General features: G+C 38.9%; 2 protein-coding genes across 2 annotated transcripts in view; one reads left to right on the forward strand and one right to left on the reverse strand.

The window, feature by feature from the left end:
* The window catches only part of Slc35f4 (solute carrier family 35 member F4), a 248991-nt gene that overhangs the window by 118476 nt on the left and 103774 nt on the right, over nt 1-26741 (forward strand). The gene's annotated exons all lie outside the window — the stretch shown is intronic.
* Nucleotides 9934-10839, reverse strand: LOC110309252 (uncharacterized). Its single transcript, XM_085828962.1, has 2 exons — nt 10649-10839; nt 9934-10564 (listed from the first exon to the last, which is right to left on the reverse strand). The coding sequence occupies exons 1-2, from the start codon at nt 10837-10839 to the stop codon at nt 9934-9936; spliced, it is 822 nt and encodes a 273-aa protein (XP_085685088.1).

The following is a 26741-nucleotide window of genomic DNA, read 5'->3' on the forward strand; positions in this document are numbered from 1 at the left end:
CTTCCTACTGCTGCTATCCAGATCCCAAACTATAAAGTCCTAATGCACATGCCTCTGCCTCTTCTTCCTGAATCAGTTCTTCCTTCTCTTCTGCAAGCAGACCAATGATGGCAGCTCAGAAAATGTCAAGGAACCATATCCTCTCATAAGCCACCAGGATATATAATAATAACAGTCACCATGAAGTCCTCAAAAGGGCAGGATGAGCTCTGGGCAGTCCAAGAGCTGTCAAAAGGCAAGCATCACTATGTGACACTGGCTCTAACCTTATTAAGAGGTACCTTGGCCATGTGCCCACAGAAGTCAAGGTCCCATGGAAATGTTATCAGAGCCACGTGTGAACCTTGGATTCGAACCCTCAGGCCGGAGGGTCACAGGGCCAGTGGATGAGAAACTTTCTACCAACTGGCCACAAGAAGTCAGACACCTGTGCTGGTTATCCCATGAGCTCTTTTTCTCTGCATTACTAAAACAAGATGCTCTGGCATTCCCTACTGTTAGGACTGGCATAGAGAAATAGTTCTTTCTTTTAGAATAAGTGAGAAACATTTTGCTAAACAATTCTTAGTTTGGAATCTGAGATGGCAGGGGTAGAAAATTCCAGCAGGGAACCTTGAAGGCTGGGGTTAGTGCTCACTGTCATGCCTATGTGGCCTTTTCTGAAAGAGCCCATTAATGTACTTCTTTTCAAACTGCTCAAATACAGTAGAAAATGCTGAAACACTGTGAAAGCAATTTGAAAACAAATCTTTTAAGCTCTTGGGTTCCCTTTTGAAGAAATGCACAGCATTTCTGGAGTAGCTTTTTAGCCTTGTGCTAATAAGAAAAAGAAGTATTGGTATACTTTGCGTATAGGCCAGTGAAATGTCTCAGTAGGTAAAGGTGTTTGCTGTCAAGACTGGTGGCCTAAATTCAATCCTTAGGCCAAACACCTCCTGGTGAAAAGACAGAATGAGTCCCGGGAGTTATTCTTTGACATGTGGATATGCCAAAGCATGAGCATACATACCCACACAATAAATAAAATAAGCAAACCCATAAAGAAAGAAAGAAAGAAAGAAAGAAAGAAAGAAAGAAAGAAAGAAAGAAAGAAAGAAAGAAAGAAAGAAAGAAAGTAGTAAAAATAGTTTATGCTAATTTTAACATCCAAGGAAAAGAAGTATTTGTAGAAAGGGTTACTCTATGTGTTATGCAGATTCAACTTTATTGAGAATTGACTTTATTGAGAATTGACTTATCTCTGCACACACTGGCTTCCTTCTCCCACTGCCCGCATGTTGGGATTTGTTGCCTTTATTAATGCTTTGGCTGGAATAATCACATATATCTGTTGGCCACTTTTCAAGCAGTTTGTCTGGGAGCTGCATACATCGAACTTGCCCTGCCTTGTGTGGTCTGAGAGCCCTGCACTGCAGCCTGGTGCACTGGAATTTGTTCATGGCTAGTAGCAAAAGATGCTGATATACTGTCATTGTCATTTGATGTTTTCTAAATAAGATATGGAAGGCAGACTGGAACAGGTAGAGATTCGAGCTTCTATTTTGTGCCTGTTTCTATGGTTCTACTTTCTCAGTTACCAAAATTCATCTCTGCAAAGACAGTGCCATACACAACATTTTACAAGTGAGAAAAATGACATTCAGGGAATATTATAAGGCTGTCAGGTAGCAAAAGTAATATTTGACTTGGTCTGAATGATTCTAAAATTCTATTGTGTTGGTGTTGTTGTTATTGTTGTTGTTGTGCCATGCTGTCTATTGCTGTGAAGATACACCATGACTACAACAATTCTTATAAAGGAAAATACTTAACTGGGGTTGGCTTACAGTTCAAAGGTCCTGTTCATTATTGTAATAGTGGGAAGCATGGTGGCATGCAGACAGATATAGTACTGAGGACATAGCTGAGAGTTCTACATCTGGATTCATGGGCAGCTGGAAGAGACTGCCACACTGATCATGGCTTGAGCATATGAGACCTGAAAGCCCCCTCCTTGTCAATGATACACTTCCTCCAACAAGGCCACACCTCCTAAATAATGTCACACCCTATGAACCTATGAGAGCCGTTTTCTTCTAAATTGCATGCATGGCACATGCTTAACAGAGTAGCTGGGGGCTCCTTTTTTATCTGTGTAAGTTTAACCTGCATCATCTGCTCAAATGTGCTCATAGAGGAGATGGGAATTAGATTGATCCGTCTCATGGAAAACTATAGGGAAAATATAACGAAAAGCACCTTGAAAAGAAAAGATGTGTGGTTGGTACTATACTTTACTAGTCTGGAACAAATTAGCTTTGAAAACCCTCAGTCCTAAAATGTTTTGATTAGAAGTTGATATGTTTTCCACTTTTCTGTTATTATAAGGTCTTCTGACAGAGGTGCAGAGCAGACAATTTGACAAACGATCATTACCAACTTGTGGAATAAACTCTTTTATTAAACTAAATAAAGATGACAAAAAGTTACTTGGAATTTTCACATGAATACCTACCTGTCACTTAGGCAGATATGCAGAGATACCAGCAGTAACAGCATATTATTTAAAGTATACGGATGTATAATGACTAGAACAGGCTCAGATCTACTACCTACCAATTTAAGTGAATGGCTTTCCAAATGCATCACCCTGCAGTTAAGGCTTCTGTTCTCTATCAAGGCTGTCTTGCTTATGCTCTTGTTCCACATTTGGTCTCTTTTATGTTCCCGGAATGCAGACAATAAAAAGAATAAACAAGTTATTTGTACAATTAGACTTAATTTTACACAAGAATTTCACAGAGCTAGACACACTGGAATATGCCTATAATCTCAGCACTCCGGAGGCTGAAGGATTATGAGTTTGAGATTTAGCAGAGCTGAACCTCTGTCAGTGTCTCTGTAAGGGACTGCACCAAGGGAGGGCCTGTAGAAGAATAAATGTATTAATTCACCAAAGGGATAATTACTCTTCTCTTTAGTATATCTTTAGGTAGTCAGGTTTCCTGTTAGATGGATTCCTGGCCATGTGATTGACAGGCCTAGCTAGATCAACTCTTGAAAGAAAACAACAATATATAATATTTTTTAATGTTTGCAGTAGATCAGAATCATATGTCTCCTCCACCCAGGACAATTAGTAGATTCCATTCTTTTGACCAAAAAGAAACAGCTTTCCCTTAAAGGGCCTCAACAGAACCCTAGTATCTACTCTCTAGGGCCACCAAAACTATTGTAACCCCCTGAAATTTGAGATCATAATAACATATTTAAAATGGGCTGAAGTTGGGGAATATATACAACCTATTTACAACACTAAAACCTGGAGATCAATTACAAGGCTATTCTCCTTGAGGCATTAATGGGGTTTCAGTGACACCCTCATATAAAGGCATGGGTGTACATTTAGAAGAGATAACAAGAAATAAGAACTCAGTCTTGGAATCTCTGGCCTCTGGCCTAGACAAAACCAACAATGCTTTCTCCTTTGGGACAAGGACAAGAACTAGAACTGTTCACTTTCTGATGAAACCTGTCTAACTTATTTCCATCTACTGGTGTCACCAGCCTCCCACAGACTCCAAAAGCTGAGGGACCCTGCCATTAGGGAATATGGGTGACATCTCAATCTGGTTTCTTCCTCCTGTGTGGGATTTTTGAGTGTGGCAGTTGATATATGCTGTTGTTTCCTTAAAGTAAGATGGTGGCCCTGACTAATATCCAATATATATATATAAAGAACTCAAGAAGGTGGACTCCAGAAAATCAAATAACCCCATTAAAAAATGGGGCTCAGATCTGAACAAAGAATTCTCACCTGAGGAATACTGAATGGCTGAGAAGCAACTGAAAAAAATGTTCAGCATCCTTAATCATCAGGGAAATGCAAATCAAAACAACCCTGAGATTCCACCTCACACCAGTCAGAATACCTAAAATCAAAAATTCAGGTGACAGCAGATGCTGGCGAGGATGTGGAGAAAGAGAAACACTCCTCCACTGTTGGTGGGGTTGCAAGCTTGTACAACCACTCTGGAAATCAGTCTGTCAGTTCCTTTAAAAAATTGGACATAGTACTACCAGAGGATCCCGCAATACCTCTCCTGGGCATATATCCAGAAGATGTTCCAACTGGTAAGAAGGACACATGCTCCACTATGTTCATAGCAGCCTTATTTGTAATACCCAGAAGCTGGAAAGAACCCAGATGCCCCTCAACAGAGGAATGGATACAGAAAATGTGGTACATTTACACAATGGAGTACTACTCAGCTATTAAAAAGAATGAATTTATGAAATTCCTAGCCAAATGGATGGACCTGGAGGGCATCATCCTGAGTGAGGTAACCCAGTCACAAAAGAACTCACATGATATGTGCTCACTGATAAGTGGATATTAGCCCAGAAACTTAGAATACCCAAGATATAAGATACAATTTGCAAAACACATGAAACTCAAGAAGAATGAAGACCAAAGTGTGGACACTTTGCCCCTTCTTAGAATTGGGAACAAAACACCCATGGAAGGAGTTACAGAGACAAAGTTTGTAGCTGAGACGAAAGGATGGACCATCTAGAAACTGCCATACCCGAGGATCCATCCCATAATCAGCTTCCAAACGCTGACACCATTGCATACACTAGCAAGATTTTGCTGAAAGGACCCTGATATAGCTGTCTCTTGTGAGGCTATGCTGGGGCCTAGCAAACACAGAAGGGATGCTCATAGTCTGCTATTGGATGGATCACAGGGCCCCCAATGGAGGAGCTAGAGAAAGTACCCAAGGAGCTAAAGGCGTCTGCAATCCTATAGGTGGAACAACAATATGAACTAACTAGTACCCCCCGGAGCTCGTGTCTCTAGCTGCATATGTATCAGAAGATGGCCTAGTCGACCATCAGTGGAAAGAGAGGCCCATTGGTCTTGCAAACTTTATATGCCTCAGTACAGGGGAACGCCAGGGCCAAAAAGTGGGAGTGGGGGGAAGAGGGGAGTGTGGGAAAGAGGGTATGGGGGACTTTTGGGATAGCATTGGAAATGTAAATGAAAAAATACCTAATTAAAATAACTATATATATATATATATATATATATATATATATATATATATATATATATATTACAAAAAAAAAAGATGGTGGCCCTGGAATGATATCTCTTTGGTATATGATTAACTGAATTCTATGGAAAAATCTGACTTACAAGATGAATGACCAAAGCTACCTACTTTTGAGGCTTGGCTCAATATATAGAATAATGTCTGGACTTGTTTCATAAACCAGTCAGGGTGTGTGTGTGTGTGTGTGTGTATCTGTGTCTTTGTTTGTTTGTGTATGTGTCTGTGTGTGTTTACTACTAACCAGAGATTTTTGCATTTAAGAGATTCTTGGATTGAGTCATATATTACTGCCCAGAATTTTTTGAATATTTTCTATTCAAGAGAAAATGGGATTGAAAACAGATACTTCAGCCCTTCTTAGAAGGGTGAACAAAATACCCATGGAAGGAGTTACAGAAACAAAGTGTGAAGCAGAGACTGAAGGAAAGGCAATCCAGAGACTGCCCCACCTGGGGATCTGTCCCATAGATAGCCACCAAACCCAGACTATTGTGCATGCCAACAAGAGCTTTCTGTCTCCTGAGAGGATCTGCCAGTACCTGACAAATACAGAAGTGGATGCTCACAACCATCCATTGGATGGAGCACAGGGTCCCCAGTTAAGGAGCTAGAGAAATTACCCAAGGAGCTGAAGGGGTTTGCAGCCCCATAGGAGGAACATCAATATGAACTAACCAGTACCCCCTAGAGCTCCCTGAGACTAAACCACCAAAGAAAACACAAGGTGGGAGTCATGGCTCCAGCTGCATAAGTAGCAGAGGATGGCCTAGTCGGACATCAATGGGAGGAGAGGCCCTGGGTCCTTGCCCCAGTATAGGTGAATGCCAGAGTCAGGAAGCAAGAGTGGGTGGGTTGGTGAGCAAGGGGAAGGGGGAATGGATAGGGGATTTTCAGAGGGGAAACTAGGAAAGGGTATAACATTTGAAATGTAAATAAAGAAAATATCTAATAAAAAAAAGAATTAAAAAAATCTTAGAGGACTCTTCATGGCATATTCACCAACTCCCTGCACATTGTCATTGGGATTTAAGAGCTCTATAAAAGAAATAAAATGGTTCTTAAATCTTGTATCTTTATTTTGTTCTTATCAAGTAGACTTTTTCATTGAGTTAGGAAGTATTTGTGGGGAAAAGCAAAATTCCTCCTACACATGTAAGAGTACATGTAGAAATACATATTTATAGGCAGTTTGTTGCTAAAAAATATTTTCATCTCTACAATATCCACACCCACAGAAAGCAGTTTGGTTTCCTGGGTAAAGAGCTGAGTGCCTAGAGGCCCACTGTTCACTGACTTCTAGATTGATCAGCACACTCCAAGGGAGATCAGTGGAGAACTGGATTCCCATTTTGGCTTTGTTGGTATCTGCTATCATCTTCCTAGGATTTGTTTACAGATATGACACGTTCCCCCTCTGAGGTCTGGGCTGGAACCTTGCTCAGCATGCTGTGTGACATGTAAGCTTCAGCAGCGGCATATCTTGGAAGATTTCATAAAATGATTTCAAAATGCCATGTTATCACACTGTACAATGGTAGTAATGAACTAAAAGACCAAATCAAAAGCCTTTGTTGGACAGTGGGATGAATGCATTAAGAACCTTTTTAAAGGCGCTCATCCTTCAAAAGCAGTCACACGTCTATGGATTTATCTGAAGGAGAATGAATGCTATTAGTGTCAGCCACTAATTTGCCTTTCTTATAGATATAAAGGAATAAAAGAGATTACAAAGCATCTTCATAGTATTATTTTCTTCTCTTTATATTATATGCATCTTCACATAAACATATATATGAATGTATATACATATACGTTTATATATGGTTACTTATATAGAGTTCACATAAACATATATATGTATGTATATACATATACGTTTATATATGGTTACTTATATAGAGTACATTGAAAGTGCATATTGAACTGTTATTTATCCATAGGGAATGATTTTTTTTTTAAGATTTTTACATTCAAGTTCTGTTTGGTTAGGTTTGGTTTGGTTTGGGTTGGGTTGAGTATTTTTTTTGGGGGGGGGAGGAAAGGGTTTATTCGGCTTATACTTTCATACTGCTTGCTGTTCACCACCAGGGAAGTCAGGACTGGAACTCAAGCAGGTCAAGAAGCAGGATCTGATGCAGAGGCCATTGAGGGATGTTTCTTTACTGGCTTGCTTCACCTGGCTTTCTCAGACTGTTCTCTTATAGAACCCAAGTCTACCAGCCCAGAGAGATGGTCCCACCCACAAGGGGCCTTTCCCCTTGATCACAAATTGAGAAAATGTCTTACAGCTGAATCTCATGGAAACATTTCCCCAACTGAAGCTCCTTTCTCTGTGATAACTCCAGCTTGTGTCACATTGACACAAAACTAGCCAGTACAATTGACCCCTTGTCAACTTGACAAACACATCACAACTAAGCCTCAACCCTTAGTTTCTTATTCATCCCTAAGTTCTAAACAAATTTGAAAGTCCCACAGTCTTTACATAGTAAAAGTTCAATCCTTTTAAAATATCCAATATCCTTTCAAATCCAAAGCCTTTTACAATTAAAAATCTATTAACTATGGAATCCACTAAAATATTTTCTCCATTCAAGGGGGAAAAATATTAGCGCACAGTCACAATCAAAAGCAAAAATTAAACTCTAACTGTCCAATGTCTGGGATCCAACTCACCATCTTTTGGGCTACTCCAAGGGCTTGGGTCACTTCTCCAGCCCTGTCCTTTGTAGCACACAGCTTGTCCTCTAGGCTCCAGATGCCTGTACTTTACTGTTGCTGCTGTTCTTGGTCATTCATGGAACTAGCAACTCCAAAACACTGCATGATATCTTCAGTACTGGGACATCAATTTCACCTGAGTTTGCCCCTTCACCAATGGCCTTCCAAGGCCTCTCACAGAGCAGGGCATTTGCTGCTCTGCATTATCCCTTCATGCCTTCAAAACCAGTACCATGTGGGTAACTCTAACACATTACCAAGTCCAGGCACAGCACAAGGTACAACCTTGACTATCTCTAGAACACTGCCTCTGTGCTCTCAGAAAATACTTCCCAGATGATGCCACCTCAATGATGCTGGTTTCTTCTTAATCACTGCTAATTTCTTAGCTCCAGCTAACCAGCATCAATAGTCCCAGAAATGCAAAGTTTTCATTCTAGAAGTTCTGGTATCTTGTTAATCACAGCTGATTCATCAGCCCTAACTATCCAGAACCACAGAATCTTCACAATCCAAAATAGCAATGGGCCTCAAAAGAGTCTTTAATTTTTCCTGTGAAATTTCACAAGCCAGGCCTTCATCTTCTGCACTGTTCTCAACATTATCTTCCAAGCTCCTATACAACATCCCATAGAGTTCTTAACACAGAATGGATCTTCTGGCCCAAAGTTACAAAGTCCTTCCACAGTCCTCCTAAAACATGGTCAAGTTGTCACAGGAATACCCCACTCCTGATACCAACATATCTTAGTCAGGGTTTCTATTCCTGCAGAAACATCATGATGAAGAAGCAGTTGGGGAGGAAAGAGTTTAATCCAGTTCACACTTTCCACATTGATATTTATTACCAAATTATGTCAGGACTGTAACTCAAGCAAGACAATAAGAAACATGCCTTGTATCCCCTTGATCTCCTTTGTATGATTATTTTCATGATGATGAAGAATTAGAAATGTTTAAAGGCTTCCCCATATTGAATGCATTCATGGGTTTCTCGTTCATAATGATGAAGATTTGGGAAATCTGAAAAGGTTTCACCATAGTATATTCCTAAATTTCTTTGCAGTATGGATTGTTTCATTGTGAAGACTCTAGAAATATTCAAAAATCTTCACCATATTAAATACACTCAGCATTTTGTCTACATTATGTTTTCTTTTGTGTCTTTGAATATGATTGCCAAATGAAAGCAATATCACATGGCTTGTAAACATAGGGTTCCTCACCTCTATGTCTTCTTTTATGTATTTGAAGATTTTAATCTTCAAGGCTTTGTTCATTTGATAACTTTCATAGGGTTTCTCTCAACTATGTCTCCTTTTATTTACTTAGGGACTACGGTGACTTATAAAATGTTTACCACACTTCTTATATTCATAGGGTTTCTATCCAATGTGTATACTTTTGTGTTGGGAGATGACACTTTTGTACAATTGCTTTACCTAATTAGTGTTATTCAGAGGATTTCTCTCTACCTCATGTTCTTTATGGATTTGAAGATGATTGTGATGTAGAAGGGCTTTAAAACATTGCCAATATTCATTGGGTTTCTCTCCTGTACTTGTCCCTTTATATATTTGGAGGCCACTGCTTTGTAAAAAAGGTGTAAAAGCACCATTGCAAACATTCAAAAATCTCTCTCCTATACGTGTTCTTTTATGATTTTGTTGATGACTGCTTTTTGAAAAAGTTTAACCACATTGGTTAAAATCAAAGCATTTCTCTCAACTATATGTGCTTTTATGTGTGTAAAGACTATTGGTTTTCGAAAAAGCTTTACCACATTGGTTACATTTAAAAGGTTCCTCTCCTCTGTCTAAACCTTTCTTACTCTCTAGTCCTCCTTCTCTCTCCTTCCCCCCTTTCCAAAAAAAAAAAAAAAGGTTCCTCTTGGTATATGTTCATTTATGTACTTGGAGATCAATGCTTGCTGCAAAGGCTTTATAATATTAGATACCTTCATAGAGTTTCTCTCCTGTATGGTCTTTTCTCTTTAAAGGTCACTCCTTCCTGCAAAGGCTTTACCACATTGGTTACATTCATATGGTGTCTCTCCTGTATGTGATCTTATATGGCATTGGAGACCATTGCTTCCTACAAAGGCTTTACCACACTAGTTACATTCATTGGGTCTCTCCCCTGTATGTGTTTGTTTATGTTTTTGGAGGCCACCACTTCTTGCAAAAGCTTTACCACATTGTTTACATTCATAGGGTTTCTCTCCTATATGTGTTCGCTTATGGATTTGGAGATGATTGCTTTCTGCAAAGGCTTTACCACATTGTTTACATTCATAGGGTTTCTCTCCTGTATGTGTTCGCTTATGGATTTGGAGATTACTGCTTTGTGAAAAGGCTTTACCACATTCTTTACATTCATATGGTTTCTCTCCTGTATGTGTTCTCTTATGGTTTTGGAGATTACTGCTTTGTGAAAAGGCTTTTCCACATTGTTTACATTCATAGGGTTTCTCTCCTGTATGTGTTCGTTTATGGATTTGGAGAGTATAGATTACTGCAAAGGCTTTACCACATTGGTTACATTCATAGGGTTTCTCTCCTGTATGTGTTCGTTTATGTTTTTGGAGGTCACAACTTCTTGCAAAGGCTTTACCACATTGGTTACATTCATAGGATTTCTCTCCTGTATGTGTTCGCTTATGTACTTGGAGGTTACTCCTTATAAAAGCTTTACCACATTGATTACAGTCATGGTGTTTCTCTCCCGTATGTTTTATTTCATGCCTTTGACTATGTCTCTCATATGCAAAGGCTGTACCACATTGAATAAACTCAGAGGGTTGCTCTGCAGAACAACTTCTTTCATGCCTTCCATGACTTCTAGAAGTTTGGAAATGGTCTTCAATTGTATGTTCTTCCCAAATGTAACCTATAGCTGTGAGATTCCTATAGGTCTCTAGCATCACACTTTTGTAGAGACTCTTCTGAGAAGGATCCAGCAAAGCCCACTCTTCCGGAGTGAAGTTCACATGCACATCATCATAGGTGACTAAATCCATGTCTGAAGTTCTGAGCTTGCCTGAGCTACCCTCGCAGCACTCACTGAAGACAGTAAGAACACAACACATAGAAACATTGAGCTGGGTTGAGTATTTTGAGACAGGGTCTCTCTATGTAGTCTTGGCTATCCGGGATTTTGTTATATAGACCAAGCTGGCCTTGAATTCACAGGGATAGATCTGCCTGCCTCTGCCTCTGCCTCTGCCTCTGCCTCTGCCTCTGCCTCTGCCTCTGCCTCTGCCTCTGCCTCTGCCTCTGCCTCTGCCTCTGCCTCTGCCTCTGCCTCTGCCTCTGCCTCTGCCTCCCAAGAGTCAAGTTCTTTATAGTAACAAATTCTATTTTATATGTAAGTTTTTACTTTGTAAACAACAGAAATTTATTTTTCATAGTACCATAGTCTCAAGTCAAATATTAAGGGAGCAACATTCAGCCTCTGATTGGTGTCTAGTTCATACACAGGCAAGAAAGCTTTGTGGAATCTTTTGATAGAGCACATTTTTGCTAACATAAATTTTCTAAATATTCCATAATCACTATAAAACAAATCCTCATAAAAATTTTTGAAACTGAAATCATACTGAGTATATTTTCCATGAATGACTTTAACCTAAAACAAGCACCAAAGACTCTGAATAGTTCTAATATATTGTAATGAGTCAGCATACTTCTAAATGCCAAATGGGCAGAGAGGCTGTCAGAAGGGACCTGAAGCATTTTAATGGAATGAAAACAAAATCATTGAAATCTGTGGGATGTGCCAAAGCCATCCCTCTTAGGCAGACATTTGTATAAAATACTTTTATTTGGAAACCTTAGATGTCTCAATGATCTAGGTTTCTAAATTAAGAAAGTTTGAAAAAAGAGAAAAGGAAGAAAACCCAAAATCAAGCAGAAGACAGGTAATAATAAATATCAAGTTGGACCAGGCATGGTAGAACAGCCTGTAATTCCAACTTCCAGGAAGCAGAGGCCAAAGAACCAGAAATTCAAGACCAACCTTCATTATACAGTGAGAAATTGTTTCAAAACCAACCAAATTAATGAACAATTTTTTTAGGAGGAAGAGACAGAGAGAGAGAGAGAGAGACAGAGACAGAGAGAGAGGAAAAAAGAGAGACAGAGAGAGAAAAAGAGAGAGAAAGAGAGAGACTGAAACAATATAAAAGTAGAGGAAAATCAATTAAACAAAAAACTGATTCTCTGAAAAGATAAAACTAAAAAACAAGTCACCAAATGTACAAAACAAATGAACCAAAAGAAAATTTAAGGCAAAAATTACCAATATCACAATAGCCCCTTAACATTATCTAACTACATAGATAAAATGGACAAATAATTAGAATGGCATAAACTACAGCTTCAAAACTAGTGGTTTAAAATCCCATGGGTTCACATAACTCAACTCAGGGTTGTGTAACTAACCTTGAATTTCAGATTAAGATATCATTAAATAAATTTTGACATAGGTTTAGCCAGAATTTCCAACAGTTCCTGAAATATCTCTAAGCATACTCTTGCTATATTATACTACATATTTATGTGATTCATAGTCTCTGCAGTAAGGATTATAAAATCAATGTTTATCATCTTTGAACAAACATTGAAGATGTTCTCTATCCTATAGCATTGAATACAAAGCCATGATGTAATCCCTTATGTAAAACTCATTAGCATAGCTTACTAGTATGAAAATGAAATTTTACTTCCATCTTTAACAAATGATAAAATTATATGTATACCAAAGAATTGTTTTAAAATTAATTTGCTTATGATGCATTCTCAGTGAGGTTTTATTTACATATATATTTTATATACTTATACACCCAGGCCATGCAAAACATTCTCAGACAAACTGGAAAAAGTTTAAAAGGCTAGACAAACCACCAAGATAAAGAAAGAGGAAGTAGAAATGTACTGCCTTATGTATATTAAAATAATTTAAAACTCACTAGGTCTAGATGATTTCAATCATAAAATGTACCTGTCATTTAAGGAATTAGTAAAACCAACTCTGCACAATGTCTCCAAAAAATTAGAAGTAAAGAGAGTAACACCCGACGCTTTCTATGAAGCCAACACTACTCTGCAATCTAAATAAAAAACATAACAAGAAAACAGCAAACCATCAGTCTTCATTTGGGGACCAGAAATTAAAAATCATCTGGGACTCTGTGACAAGAAATATATCACAAATGTTACAGTAATAAGTGTCCTGGTTAGGGTTTCCATCACTGTGAAGAGACACCATGACCACAGCAACTCTTATACAGGACAACATTTAATTGGGACTGACTTACAGTTCAGAGGTTTAGTCCGTTATTGTCATGGCAGAAAGCATGATAGTACATAGGTAGACATGGTGCTGGAGAGGTAGTAAGAGTTCTACATCTGGATCTGCAGGCAGCAGGAAGAGACAGAGACACATTAGGCCGAGATTGAGTTTATAAGACCTCAAATCCCACTCCCACCCCCAGTGACACATATTTCCTCCAACAAAGACACATCTCCTGATAGTACCACTCCCTATGAGCCTATGGAAGCCATTTTTATTCAAACCACCACAATAATTAAAGGTTTAAAGCTTTCATTGTGCCTTGAGAAGAAGATCAAGGGTTAGGTAAAGATGTCTCTAGCATTATTTCTGTTCTTATTATATAAAGGTCTAAAGCAATGAAAGAAGGGAAAAGAAGACCATAAAATATCATTTTAGCTAGTTTCCCATCACTACCAAATATCTGAGGTGATTGATTAACTTATAATGAGAAAAGGTTGAACTGGGGAGATAGCTCAGTCAGCAAAATTCATGCCTTACAAACATGAAGGGCTGAGTCCAGTCCCTAGAATCCATGGTTTTTGTCTTTTGGTTTTTTCTTAACAAAGTATTGCATGGTGAGCATGTGTTTGTTCACAAGTGAGAAAAATGAAATATCCACTGATAAGAGAATAGTTAATTAGCTGTGAGATATTCATAAGATGAAAATGAGCTCAGGGAAACTACACAAAATGTTCACATGAATCTCACCAAAATCACATAGAATGAAGGAAGCAAGACACTCCAGGCATACAGTACAAACCCATTTGTGCAAAGTTCAAGAGACACTTCAGTAGTCAGCAGGTTCATCTATGCACACTCTAGCAGCCACACTCTGAGAAACCAAGGGTGCTTCTCAGCGGCATCCAGAAGCCCTGTCATGTCTGTCACGACATAAACAAATCCTTGGTTTCCCTCAGAGGTGACTGGAAAGCTGCTGCTTTCTTGGCTTTTACATCTTTAGTTGCTCACCTTTCTATGATACACGCTTCAGATTAAACCTGAAGGGTTGAGCTGTATGAGAATGTTTTATTTCTGGCTTGACTTAGCCCAGATATCAAGTGAAGTAAGTTTAAGGTTCTTGGGAAAAGAGTAGCATCTCACCTGTGCTCAGGCTCTAGCCCATTTTCTGCCAAGCTCCACTTCATCAGGGTAGGACGTCACAAACTAAAAGAAGACACTAGGATCCACTGTGTATTCATGGAAAGTTTTACCCAAACAAAACTGTGACTTGAAAGCACTCATTGGCTCACTTTAACTGTTTTCAGAGAAATATAATTACTTGAAGACGGAGTTGTGTGCCAAAACAAAGGGGTGCATTTATTATTTCTTTTTAGCAGTCTGCTCTGTGAGAATCGCAACAGGCTCTCATATTCATTGTTGAAAGGCCAATTAGTCAGATAGCTTTTGGAATAGTGAAACATGTAAGAATTCCTTAATTTTTTTTTTTTGCTATGTTTAAATTTCTTAAGTAGGTAGGCACCAAAATTTATATAATGCAGTATATGTGAGGGGCTTATCTGAAAGCATTAATTCAGCCAACCCCATCACTTCCTAGCACACTGGCTCCACCTTGAGGTGGCGGCTCACACAGGTAAGTGAGGGCACTTTGGGTAATGTGGATCTTGTTGGTGCAGTTATCTGTTCAGTATGAGCAAACAGAAACTATTCCTCACAAGGATTTGTTGATAAAGGAGGTCCTGGATTTGACTCCTAACAGAGAAAGGGGAGGGAGAGGAAGAGAGAGAGAGGAAGTGAATTAATTGCTCAGAGTAGCCAGCTATAGCATAAGGTAAATTATTTAGAGGCAAACCTTGTTATAGTGGTGGAAAACTAATACAATTATACATACACGGTCAACAATTCATGTAAGTGGTTAAATGGCTATAATTAATATGTTTACTCAGCCAAAGTGTTTTTATGTTTATTTCTGAAACATCTAAAACATAAATTCTTTTCCCCTCCCACCCTTCCCTGTATCTCCCGCTTTGTTAAGATGTCCTTTTCCTTCCCACTCCTGTCTTCCTCATTTTTCTTTCTCCATCCCTTCCTCCTCTTCTTCAGTCCTTTATACATTCCCTCTCTCCCTTGAGGTGGCGGCTCCTCACACACTCCTTTTGTTGCTTAACTTCTTTTATAGAACGTATATTGATTCCTTACTGCAAGCCAGACACTGTGCTACCTTCATTTACACTAACAAATAAGAGGTCATTGCTTTTTGGTGGGTCACAGTTAAAGGACACCAAAGGCACGAAAGTAAATTAAAAACCAAAAAAAGAGTTAATAGTTTAAGCTAATATGATTTTCTGACACGTTTGCTCCATGTGTCTTCAATTCTCAGTTCCAAGTGTCCCGGTTGGATCTCTGTCCCCATCTCACTAGAGGGACTGTTCTTTCTGTTTATTGACTAACTGTATCACAGAATTTGAATATTAGCACCATGAAAATATGAACGTCTCTCTTTTCTGATTCTATATTCCAGCACACAGTAGTAACTGATACTTGTTGCCAGGTAACTTACCCACTGAAAGTATCTGCCAGTGCTAACAGGGAGGACTTCTTATTCCTCCCAAGGATGCTAGCTTGGTCAGACGCCAACGTAAGTGTATGCTTTGGGATTGTGATAGAACAGCTTATGACTGAAACAGAAAGTGTGTAAGGATATTTTAGAAAAAGAAAAATCAGGTGTAAAAAGATTAGATGTGTAGCACAGAAAAAAATGTGGAATTCCCCACATCTTAGACTGGGATGAATTTGTTAGACATATGCTGAGTAGCCGTGGAACAATCTTAGGCAAAACAGTGATGTGGTCAGTGCTCGATTTTTATTTTCACGAGGATCATCTGTTGGAAAATGGAAATGGAAAATGGCTCCTATGGTAGGAATGGGGTGATGATTTCAGGACAGGATTTTTGTCCTTGCTGGTGCCTTGTTGTTTTAGCTGTGCCTTGTTCCTAAGAACGGATGAGCGCTGGAACAGCTTAGCCCTCCTCTGGGAGAAGATTGTCATTCTACATGGGCATTACATGGTATCACATGGGCAAACACATAAGTAACCTAGTGGCTGTGAGTTAAAGCGTAGAGGGAGAGACCTAAGAGAAAAGTAGGAGGCATCTTTGAAGGAGTGGGTGGGTGGGTTAGGGTGATGGAGAGAAGTAAATAATGGAGGGAGATTGTGTAATTTGATTGGAGAATGATATTGTTAGCTGAGGTCAACAGAAGCCAGCACTTCAATGACCGGCAGCAGAAAATAATTTCATTTTGAAAAATGCTGAGTTTGAAGTCTGTATAGGATATTTGTGTAGAAAATGATAGGGGCAGGGAGAAGCTAAGGCTCTCTTCAGTCATTTCCATGTATTATGCTTATAAAGAGATCATTACTGCAGTTGTAATGGCAACTTAAACATCATCTCAGCCAACTTCCCTATGCATGGTTTCTTTCTCTGATGCTGTTATGGAGTTCATGACCTCTGGGAAAAGATCATTGGCTCCATCTGGAATAGAATTAGTTAAATTTGTTAGAGCTAGTAGCAGGACAACAATCACAGAGCCAGATTAGAGATTGCCATATGAAGGGGGTTGAAGGAAGGGCTTTTAAAGGTAAAAACCACAAAGAACTTGAGTATTTATACAAACAAGCCAAGGCTGTTCTGCTCTGCCAAGATCAGGGAGTCAGGGTGACTTCAAAATCATTCTTGAATGTCTGAATATAACGAGTAGATAAACATGGCTGTACACTTTGGGGTGGGAGGGTCACTGAGTCAAAGGTACTGGAATTTATCTTCAGGGACTGGAGTCAGAGACATATGCCCAGTTGGTACCAAGATGAATGTCGATCGTAAAGTGGAGTTTCTTTAGCCATCACAGGACTAAGCCTCATATTGTTATAGCATAATTTTTAATGGGGTTATAGACTTTATTGATATGCTAAAACTTGCTAAGCATGCTAATGCATAACATATTCATGTTTTAGTTGCATGGTTAGGAAGTAAGTTTTCCAGTTCTCCTTTAAACATTTTTAAGTATGCCATCTGCAGCCTTTATTATAGTAACTGCAGTTCATTGTTCTTTATCTCACCAGTCGCTGGCTTTAATGCTTTGTATTAACTTATCATTAAACAAACCACAAAAATTAAACAAAGCATTGAATGTTGAAAATTAAATACTAAAGTAATTTGTTCAGCTCAAACTTTATTGTACTTTATTTCCTTATTGTCTCCTATGAATAACCAACACTTTCCTGCATCGATCCTATCAGTTATAAGTCCATTAGTTACTAAAGGAAATAGTTTTATTATTTTTTATAATGATAGATTTATTATAAAAGAAAAGCAGCGTGGTGTAATTACAAGGTGTTTTTATTTTTATTTTTAAATCAATATTTTTATTCTTTGAGAATTTCATACAATGTATGATCATATATTCATACAATGGTCATATTTAATCCCTCCCCTAAATCTTCCTCCACATACCACTACCTTCCTACCAACCCAATATAATGTCCTATATGCTTTACTATTTATTTACTTATTTATTTACTTATTTTAAAGCACATAGAGTCCAATTTGTGCTACTCAAATACTCTAGAAGGTGGGAGCCTTCTACTGGAGAAATGTCTACTTACTAGGAATTCCTTAAAGAAAACGAATTCTTCTCCCAAAAGTTGCCAGTACCACTATTTTAATAATGTTCTTCTTGTGTCCAGTTAGACTTGTGAAAAACAAGATTATGTTAATCTGTAATGGAAAACAATGGAGAGCCTTTTATCACAACTGTGATCCTACTTGAGTTCCAAGTATTTATTATTTGAACAACTCAATGAGCTCAACAAATTCATCTTAGCAAGTAGATAGAACAGCCACACAAGCTGGGCTGCAGGTAGGGGGTAGATAACTTGTTACTTGTAGAGAGAATCTTGCTCACCTTGACAATGAACTGCAGTTGAGGTAGTTCCAACTTCGTTATGGAACAAACATGCTCTAGAGATGCAATCACCATTAATCTCATCTTGATCGTCCTTAAGGGCTTCTTCAATTGAAACTATAAACATACACAGTTGTATTCTGTTATTATCCCTGTCTGAGTAAGCAATATAGAGAACCCACAATCTCATCAAAATAACCCACTATACCCTGTAATTTATAAAGCTGTCTCATAGTGATGCTGTAGTTAAAGATAACATCCATTCGCAAAGCGACAATTTGAGTTGTTTTTCCAAGGCTGTAATACGATGCTCTTAGCTGCAATCAAACCTAATTTATTCCAAGTTCTGCTTTCAAAGGCAATGCATGGTCCCACATGTCTTAACGCAATAGTTAGGAACAAAACTAAATCAATGTCCTTTTTGCTCCATCTATCTCTCAGCTTCTCACCATGTCTGTCTCTCTTTTTCATCCTCACCCCTTTCCTCATTAGTGACCCATCCTTAAATTTCTGGTATATTTTGAAAATGCCAAGAAATGTACCCTACTCCATACTAATTAGCTCAGGCTCCAAAGGAAAACTATTAGAATCTTCTCAGCATTTCTCAGGAGACTCTAACATGCACCCAGAACTGAACCACGCATCTGTTGGAGCAACACATATCAATGGCTCCATAGTCTTCAGTGTGACAATCCACCCTCTAGTGCACATTTTTCACAAGAGGACAAAGCCGTTCTGACCTTCATAGAGTATTGAAATTTTTCCCCAAAATTAAGGCTTCCCTCAGAAATGGCATTTCAGTGCATTAAGTTCCTCTTTCTACAAGTAGAAAAGAGCCACCTCACTACTGGTTAATTGGTTCTTAATAGCTCGTACTAAGAAAAAAGAGGATAAATTTCAGGGTGTAGAAAGGCAGTACCCACCAAGGTAGAGTCTCCTCTGTCTTGTGAGAGTGTCTCCTCTTTGGCTGGATGATAAAGGAATACAGGAGCTGGCGCTACAGTGCAGGAAGACTTAATTCTGCTGGCACAGAAGCATGAAGGAGCCAACAAGGATGTAACACCTGCAATTGCAAAGAGCTTATCACACACTTGAGAAGTAAAAATAATGCTCAGAATGAGGAATACATTTCATGTTAGGAACAAGACAGACAAGGGCTACCTACTGGGGAACTATTACACATAATTGCACTGTTTTGGTTATTTTATTTTATAAATAAAATGATAAATGAGACTGGTCTCATATATCCTAGACTGTGTTCTAACTTGCTACATACTTAAAGATGACTTTAAACCTCCTTTAACCCACAGCCTTGTGCATGCTAGTCAAATACTTCACCAAATGAGCTACATCCCATGCCCCAGGTAACATATTTAAACAAGACCAACTGCTGAGCAAAAATATATTCTCCAATTATGCCTCATGCAGTATCTATCCTTGGTACTACTGTGACTGTAAATGTTGATGCATTTTCACCTAACTATTTAGTTTGAGATGTAGATTTTCAACCAGTGAAATCTTGTATTGTAGAGTGGCAAGATGGCCCGATGAACACCAAGACACTACACCTAATCTCTGGAACCTTCATGGTAGATCCTTTAACATTGTCCTCTCAGCTCCACAAATGCACACAGAACACATATATGTGCCCCCTATTGTAAGACTCTGGGGAGCCTTAGCTTACCAGGATCCCCTGAGTGAACCATGTGGAGCCAGAATTGATGCAAAAAGCAAGAGGAATTTATTGTTCCAGTGCACTGCGGTCGTCCCAGACACGAAGGAGGGGTGGTGACCCTCCGGTGCCCATTCAGCGAGGTTTTATATGGTTTACAGGGGCAGAATAGAGTATCAGCAACTAGGCACAATATGATTGGTAGAACAGTGCACCCTTTAAACTGATTGAATAAGGTGGCAAGGACTTCCCTTGTCTGAAGGAGACAATGGTCCATCCTGTAGAATGTGTCCCACCCACAGGTCAGTTCTCACACTATGGTCTGAATGTTAATTAACCTCTCCCTTCTGTAGGGACAAGTGTTTCATGACCTTCCCAAAGCATCTTAGCTGACCTTTTCACGATAATAGCACACACTCTCCACCCCCCCATAAATCAATAGAAAGAAAATGTAAAGAAAAAAACGTAATAAAAAGAAATTTTGTATTAATTTGCTATAGGTACCATAACAAAGTATTACAAACTGAATAGCTTACATAAAAGAATTTATTTTCTCTCAGACCTGGAGGCCAGAAATCCAAGATTAAGATGTCAGCAGGGTTGATGTCTTTCCTCTCAGGGTGTTAGTGTTTGTCTTCTCCTGTCATCTTCACATGATCTTCTCTCTGTGCCTGCCCTACTCTTCTCCTTGACGGTATTGGTTGTAGTCGTTTAAGCTCTACCTTGCTGATGCTCTTCTTTTGACTTAGTGACCTCAATTATTGTCTCAACATGCTCACATTCTGAGATATTGAAGATTATAGCTGATGTGAATTAAGAGAGGGAATATAGCTCAGTCATTACAGGGTGGGGTCATGCCAGTCTGGAAGAAAGGAGTGAGGAGGTGGTGGAAAGAGAGCACAGTATCTATTACTAGCTGATGACAGATAGTCACTTTCATGAATATTTTGTAATTTCATTATATTGTGGGGTCTACATTTTACAGTCATAGCATTGATCCACGCTATCAACAACCTCCACCCCCAGCCAGAATATGTGAGCCTCTCTGACATGTGGTAGAAGAGACAGAACTCTCCCTTAGGTTTTCGGAGTAATATCAATGCATTTCTAACTGCATTCTCACCTGTCTGCAGCCCATGCCAAAAGCAATCAGAAAGGGGATCTCATGCTAAGCATCCATGTTCTAAGGTAGGAGAGTCTGAAGAGCAGGGAGCTGTTTCCAAAAGGACTGTAGGTTTCTAAAGGCTTTTGGCTATTGGCCCAGCTGGACTAATTTGATTTTTTTTCTAAAATCTCCAAAAGACTTCCCTGAATAGCTGAACTCATGCCTGAAAATAAGATCCTTTAGATGGGTCTATGGATAGCTCATTAATCTCAAGATATGGGCCAGGTAAGTAATTGCATTCTTTAGTAACCTTCAGATATCTGTATGCTTCAAACTCTTTGTAGATTTTTAAAAAGAAATGATATTCTGTAGGAATAAATGCCTGCTCTAGGCACCAAGTTTTATTCTAGACGCTATGGTTATGCCTTATTTCTTAGAACTCTGATTTCTACTTAACTTGACCATCTCAAATACAAGCAAGAACCAGGAATAAAGTTGCTCTGGGCAACAAACCTGAAAGTCATGTACCGAGGGTCACATGCTTTATGTATTGGAGATCTGCTCAGCTACTCTCTTGTGAGCTTGTTGACTCTTCCTGCCCATGGATTTCAAATGATTGTAGTGATCATCTGAGTTTTGAGTTCGATGAGCATCAGATTGTAAGATTTCTACTGGCCAGAATACAGCAGTGAGAAGGGTCACCTGGTTGTTTAGAAGAAAAACATTTCTGAAGACAAGTTTCTAACAAGCAAATGATTGTTTTTTAACATGGATAAATTTAAAGGTTGGTGTATAGTGTTGGTGTCAAGTCTATTCCTGCACACAAAATGTAATTTGTAATGATAACCCTGAGTTATAGAGATAGAAAAACTAGAGGCTGACTGTGAATTTATGCCAAACTTTGTTCAGGATGATAAAGAACTGCCTTGCTTAGGAAATATTTGCATCCCAAATAAAAAGAGGAAAAACTTAAAAACATTAGCATTGAACAGGATGCTTTTCACTTGCAGGAAATTACATGTCATGAGAAAAAAAAAGAAAAAAGAAAAAAAAACACTATAATTGTCCATTTCTAGCCCAAAGACATTCTCTGCTGTAAATCTGTAAATCCCTTCCAGTCAGCAAAATAAATTTGGAGGTCTGATGTCTGGTGGCCAGGTCCAGTGATGACCCTGCTCTTCCTGTGAGGCTGTTCCTGACTGCTCTTCCTTTCCCACATGACCTGGACTTTTCAGTCTGCAGGATGGGTTAGAGTCATCAGTCACTGCCACCAGAGGTTGGGGGCCTTGGATGATTCACCATCTTTCTCATGCTCCTAATGCAACCGCTTACCCTTATTCTTAATAAAGACATAACCAACCCATCTCTCTTACAGAAAAATAAGAAGCTGATTCTTCTCACATAAATTACATATATTAATCCACTTATAGTCCTTTACCCAAATTTCTAGAATATTCAAGTCATGCTGTAATATAAAGTGTAATATAAAGTTTCACTAGATTCAGATGTCCAGTTTAGGCTTAAACTGAAAATGAAAAGTCCCAGAAGCCCACCAGCACTAGGGCTGGCTGATGAGGAGCCCAAGTATCTGCTTATCTGCTTATAAACTCTATTGTGAATGACACAAGGAACACTCTCCCTTTCTCAGATCCCAGGGAAGTGATGAGGCTGCTGGAAGATCATCCTTAGAGGTGAAGGTGCCCTCTAGAAGGAAAAGCTGAACTGTGGTGGTGGTGGTGGTGGTTTTTATTCAAATTCCATTTACCAAAGAAGAGCCCAGAATAGCTTGTTCTAAGTCCCTAGGGATGGGGACTATGATCATAGAGACTGCTGCTCCTTCTGTGATAGAAACGTCCAAGGAATGAGCTGCTGTTGCTGAACCCCTGTGGGTATGGTATTCCAGAGAGAGGATGCAAGCTACCCTACCACACCTCCTCCAAAGTGAGTGTGGAAGAGTGGTACCTTCCTCGTGGTTCCCCTAAAAGAAAAGAGAAAAATGAAGAGGAAGGGTTACAGAAAGATATGAAGGGAGAATTTTCTCACTGATGAAGGGACCTAGAAAGAGCAAAGCCTCCAAAAAGCCATGCAGATCTCCAGCAGTATAGACTGTATAAGATGCTGCTGAGCTGAGCCAGAGAAAGTGCCCACTGAGAGTTGATCACAGACTTCTGAGCCAGCCAAGTTCTGAGACTGAGGCAGGTTTATATTTTTCCCAATCCAATTTTATACCACTTTAATTACATGCAAGTATTAAGGGCAAGTAGTACAATGAGGAACAAGCAAGGCAATAAATACAAATAGTCAAGGAACAAACAAGACAATAAACAAAGTCCCAAGATCACTCCCAGGATCACTGTTTCTACGGGCTTATCAGGACGATCAAGATATCTGAGCCTACTTCCTGTCCTAGCCCAAAGTCATATTCATGCCAGAAGCCTACTTCTTTGTTCCACCCTAATGTCATATTCCTGCCTAAACCTACTTCTTTGTCATGCCCTAATGCAAAACCAATTTCTAACAATAAGAAAAATTCTGGGGAAATCACCATCCCTGACCTCAAGCAATACTACAGTATGATACTGGTACAGAGACAGACAAATAGATCAAAGGAATAGAATTGAAGACCCAAAAATAAATCCACACACCTATGGACACTTGATCTTTGACAAAGAGGCCAAAAATATACAATGGAAAAAAGAAAGGCTCTTCAATAAATAATGCTGGTCTAGCAGGCAGTCTGTATGTAGAAAAATGAAAATAGATCCATATTTATCACCTTACACAAAGCTCAAATCCAAGTGGATCAAGGGCCTCAACATAAAACCAGATGCACTGAATCTAATAGAAGAGAAAGTGGGAAAGAGCCTTGAACTCATTGGCATGGTGGGGACATTTCCTAAACAGAACTCCAATGGCTCAGGCTCTAAGATCAAAAATTGATAAATGAGACCTCATGAAACTGAAAAGCTCCTGTAAGGGATAAGACAAAGTCAAACAGGACAAATCAGCAACCTACAGAGTAGGGAAAATTTTTCACTAACCCCACATCTGATAGAGGGCTAATATCTAAAATATACAAAGAACTCAAGAAACTAACCTCCAAAAAGACAAATGACAAAATTTAAAAATGGTGTACAGAGTTAAGTAGAGTTCACAACAGAGAAATCTCAAATGGCCAAGAAGCACTTAAAGCAATGTTCAAAGTCCTTAGTAATCAGAGAAATGTTAGTCAAAATGACCCTGAGATTCCACCTTACTCCAATCAGAATGGCTAAGATAAAAAACACAGGTGAGGGCACATGCTTGCAAGGATGTAGAGAAAGAGGAACATTCCTCCTTTGCTAGTGGGATTACAAACTGGTACAATCACTCTGGAAATCAATCTGAAAATCAGAAATAGATCTACCTGAAGACCCAGCTATACCACTCTTGGGCATATAGCCAAAAGATGCCCCACCATACCACAGGGACATGTGTTCCACCATCTTCATAGCATCCTTGTTTGTTGTAGCCAGAAGCTGGAAACAACACAGATATCCCTCAAACAAAGAATGGATACGGAGAATGTGGTTCACTTACACAATGGAATATTATTCAGCCATTACAAATGACGAAATCATGAGTTTTGCAGACAAATGGATGGCTAGAAAATATCTTCCAAAGTATCTGGGTGAGGTAACCCAGACCCAAAAGGACATGCATGGTATGTACTCACTAATAAGTGGATATTATCCAAAAAGTACAGAATACCTAGGATACAACCCATAGAACTTAAGTTTAAACACTACTGATTTTCAGTGTTAGAGATGAGGAGATTTGAGACACAGTCGGGTTAAGTACCTCTCTACTCTTTACCTGGAGAAGCTGGATTCAAACTCAGGCATGGAGCCTAGTCAGTCAGCCTCAACTCATCCTAACCCTGTTCTATGTCATGGTTATTTAAAATTGCCTTTGTCAGTTCCTAATACTGATGTGTTAGTTTACGTCTTTGATTATTAATGATACCAAACATTTTGTTATTGTATTGATATTGTGTTCCTTTCTAATTAAGTGTTCATTTATAGTGCTTGCTAGTAAAGTTAGTTTGTTGAATAGAGTCTTGCTAAATAGCCAAGACTGGCCTGAAGCTAACCATGTACCCAGGCAATCCTTAAGACTTAGATTCCTAAATGCTAATATTACAAGCTTAGTAATCCTTACATTAACTGCCACTAGTCTTTTTCTTTATTACTTATGAGAAGTCTTTTCTTTTTATTAGAAGTCTTATTTTTAACATCTCAGCCATTGGATAGAGTATAAATATTTTCCATAATATTCTTTCATTTTGCTTATGTGCCAATGATTTTTTAAAAGTATCAAATAATCCTATAATTCAATTTCCCTCTTTTGTGGCTTTTCAAAGACCATCGCTCAATGTTTGTCACTGTCTTATTATTCTAACAGATTTTCACTTATTGTTTCAGCATCTTGATTAAGACTATTTTCAAACAAGCACCCACACTCAATTTTACACAGAACACTTATATATAAACCACCTAGATTTTCAAGGTGAACATCATACTGTGCTTGCTGTATGCATAGCTATGCATCTACTCATACCTTTATCTATCCATTCTCCAGCCTTCTCTTGGTACGTTCCAACACAAATTACATGCAGCAGCACACCTCCTCTCTAAATGAGCATCGTTATATTCTACAACTTCTTACTCTAGAAACATCCTTGCACCAAGAGTCATGCACCTCTGCTAGTAAGAGATGAATATCCCGTGGAGAAACTTATTTCTGCACTGTGTGATCCTCTCTAAGTCATAATTAACTGGACCCTAATATCTTCCTACAATGTATGTCAATTTACTAGAGATGAAATAAGCAAATTTTAAGTGTACCTTCAGTAAGCTTTGACAGATACACACTCCTGCACACCTATATAAACTGAAGTTCTTTCACAGAGTACCCTGCCACAACTGGCTCTCTAACAACTACACAGAAAACACTGGTCTAGAATTTTGCACATAAGCAATTCACCACCTATAAAATTTCTTCACATCTTGGTAACTGAGGTGCAAATATTGCTCTTTGTAGAAACATTTTTTTCAAAGATGTTTGTGTCCTGAGATGCGTTGTAGTACACAGGTGCTGCCTGTCTCCTGGAGAAGCAAAGGGCAGGTGTGCTTACTACCCACCACAAAAGATGCTTCCTCTGGCATCCACTGCAGCTGTGCACAGCAGTCATCGGCCTCTGACCCAGGAGTCCTTGTCCTCTCTCAGCATGCATAAAAGTGTGGTGGGCTTTCAGTTAGCTTACAAGTAGGAACAAGTTAAGGACCCTTTGTGGTTCTTAACATGCAGTCTCTGTTGGTTTTATTATGGGGAAATACCTTACTGTACCATAGTTTATTTCTCTGTTCTACTGGTGAGAAATGTCTGGGCTCTGTCTAGTTTTGTTTTCTTTTTTCTCTGTTTTTGTCTGCTGTTTGCTTTTAGTTTGGGCTACTATGGATAAAATGCCTATAATACTTGTGCAAGTTTTTTTTTTACAGGTATGTTTTCAATTTAGGGATGAAGGTTATCGTGGGTGGAGTAGAATTGTTATGTTAGAAAATAAGCATATGCTAAATTTTTCAGAAATTCAAACCCTTTTCTAAAGAGATTGTCATTTCTCATTCTTACTGTATGAGGGGTCCAGTGGCACAATAGCTTTGTTTGTGATTGATGCTGTCTACATTTTTAGCCACTTCCATGCACATTGTAATAGTATCTGGTTGGGATATGATTCATTTGCATTCTTCCGGGAACTAATGGCATCAGGAGCACATGTGTGATGGACCATTTACATACTATCAGAGAGGACAGTCCAAGGTGGCCCTAGGTCTGCCTCTACCATATGAAG

The sequence above is a fragment of the Mus caroli genome, unplaced genomic scaffold (assembly GCF_978045245.1).
Source record: "Mus caroli unplaced genomic scaffold, Mus_caroli_1 scaffold_12, whole genome shotgun sequence".
Classification (NCBI taxonomy): Eukaryota; Metazoa; Chordata; class Mammalia; order Rodentia; family Muridae; genus Mus; species Mus caroli.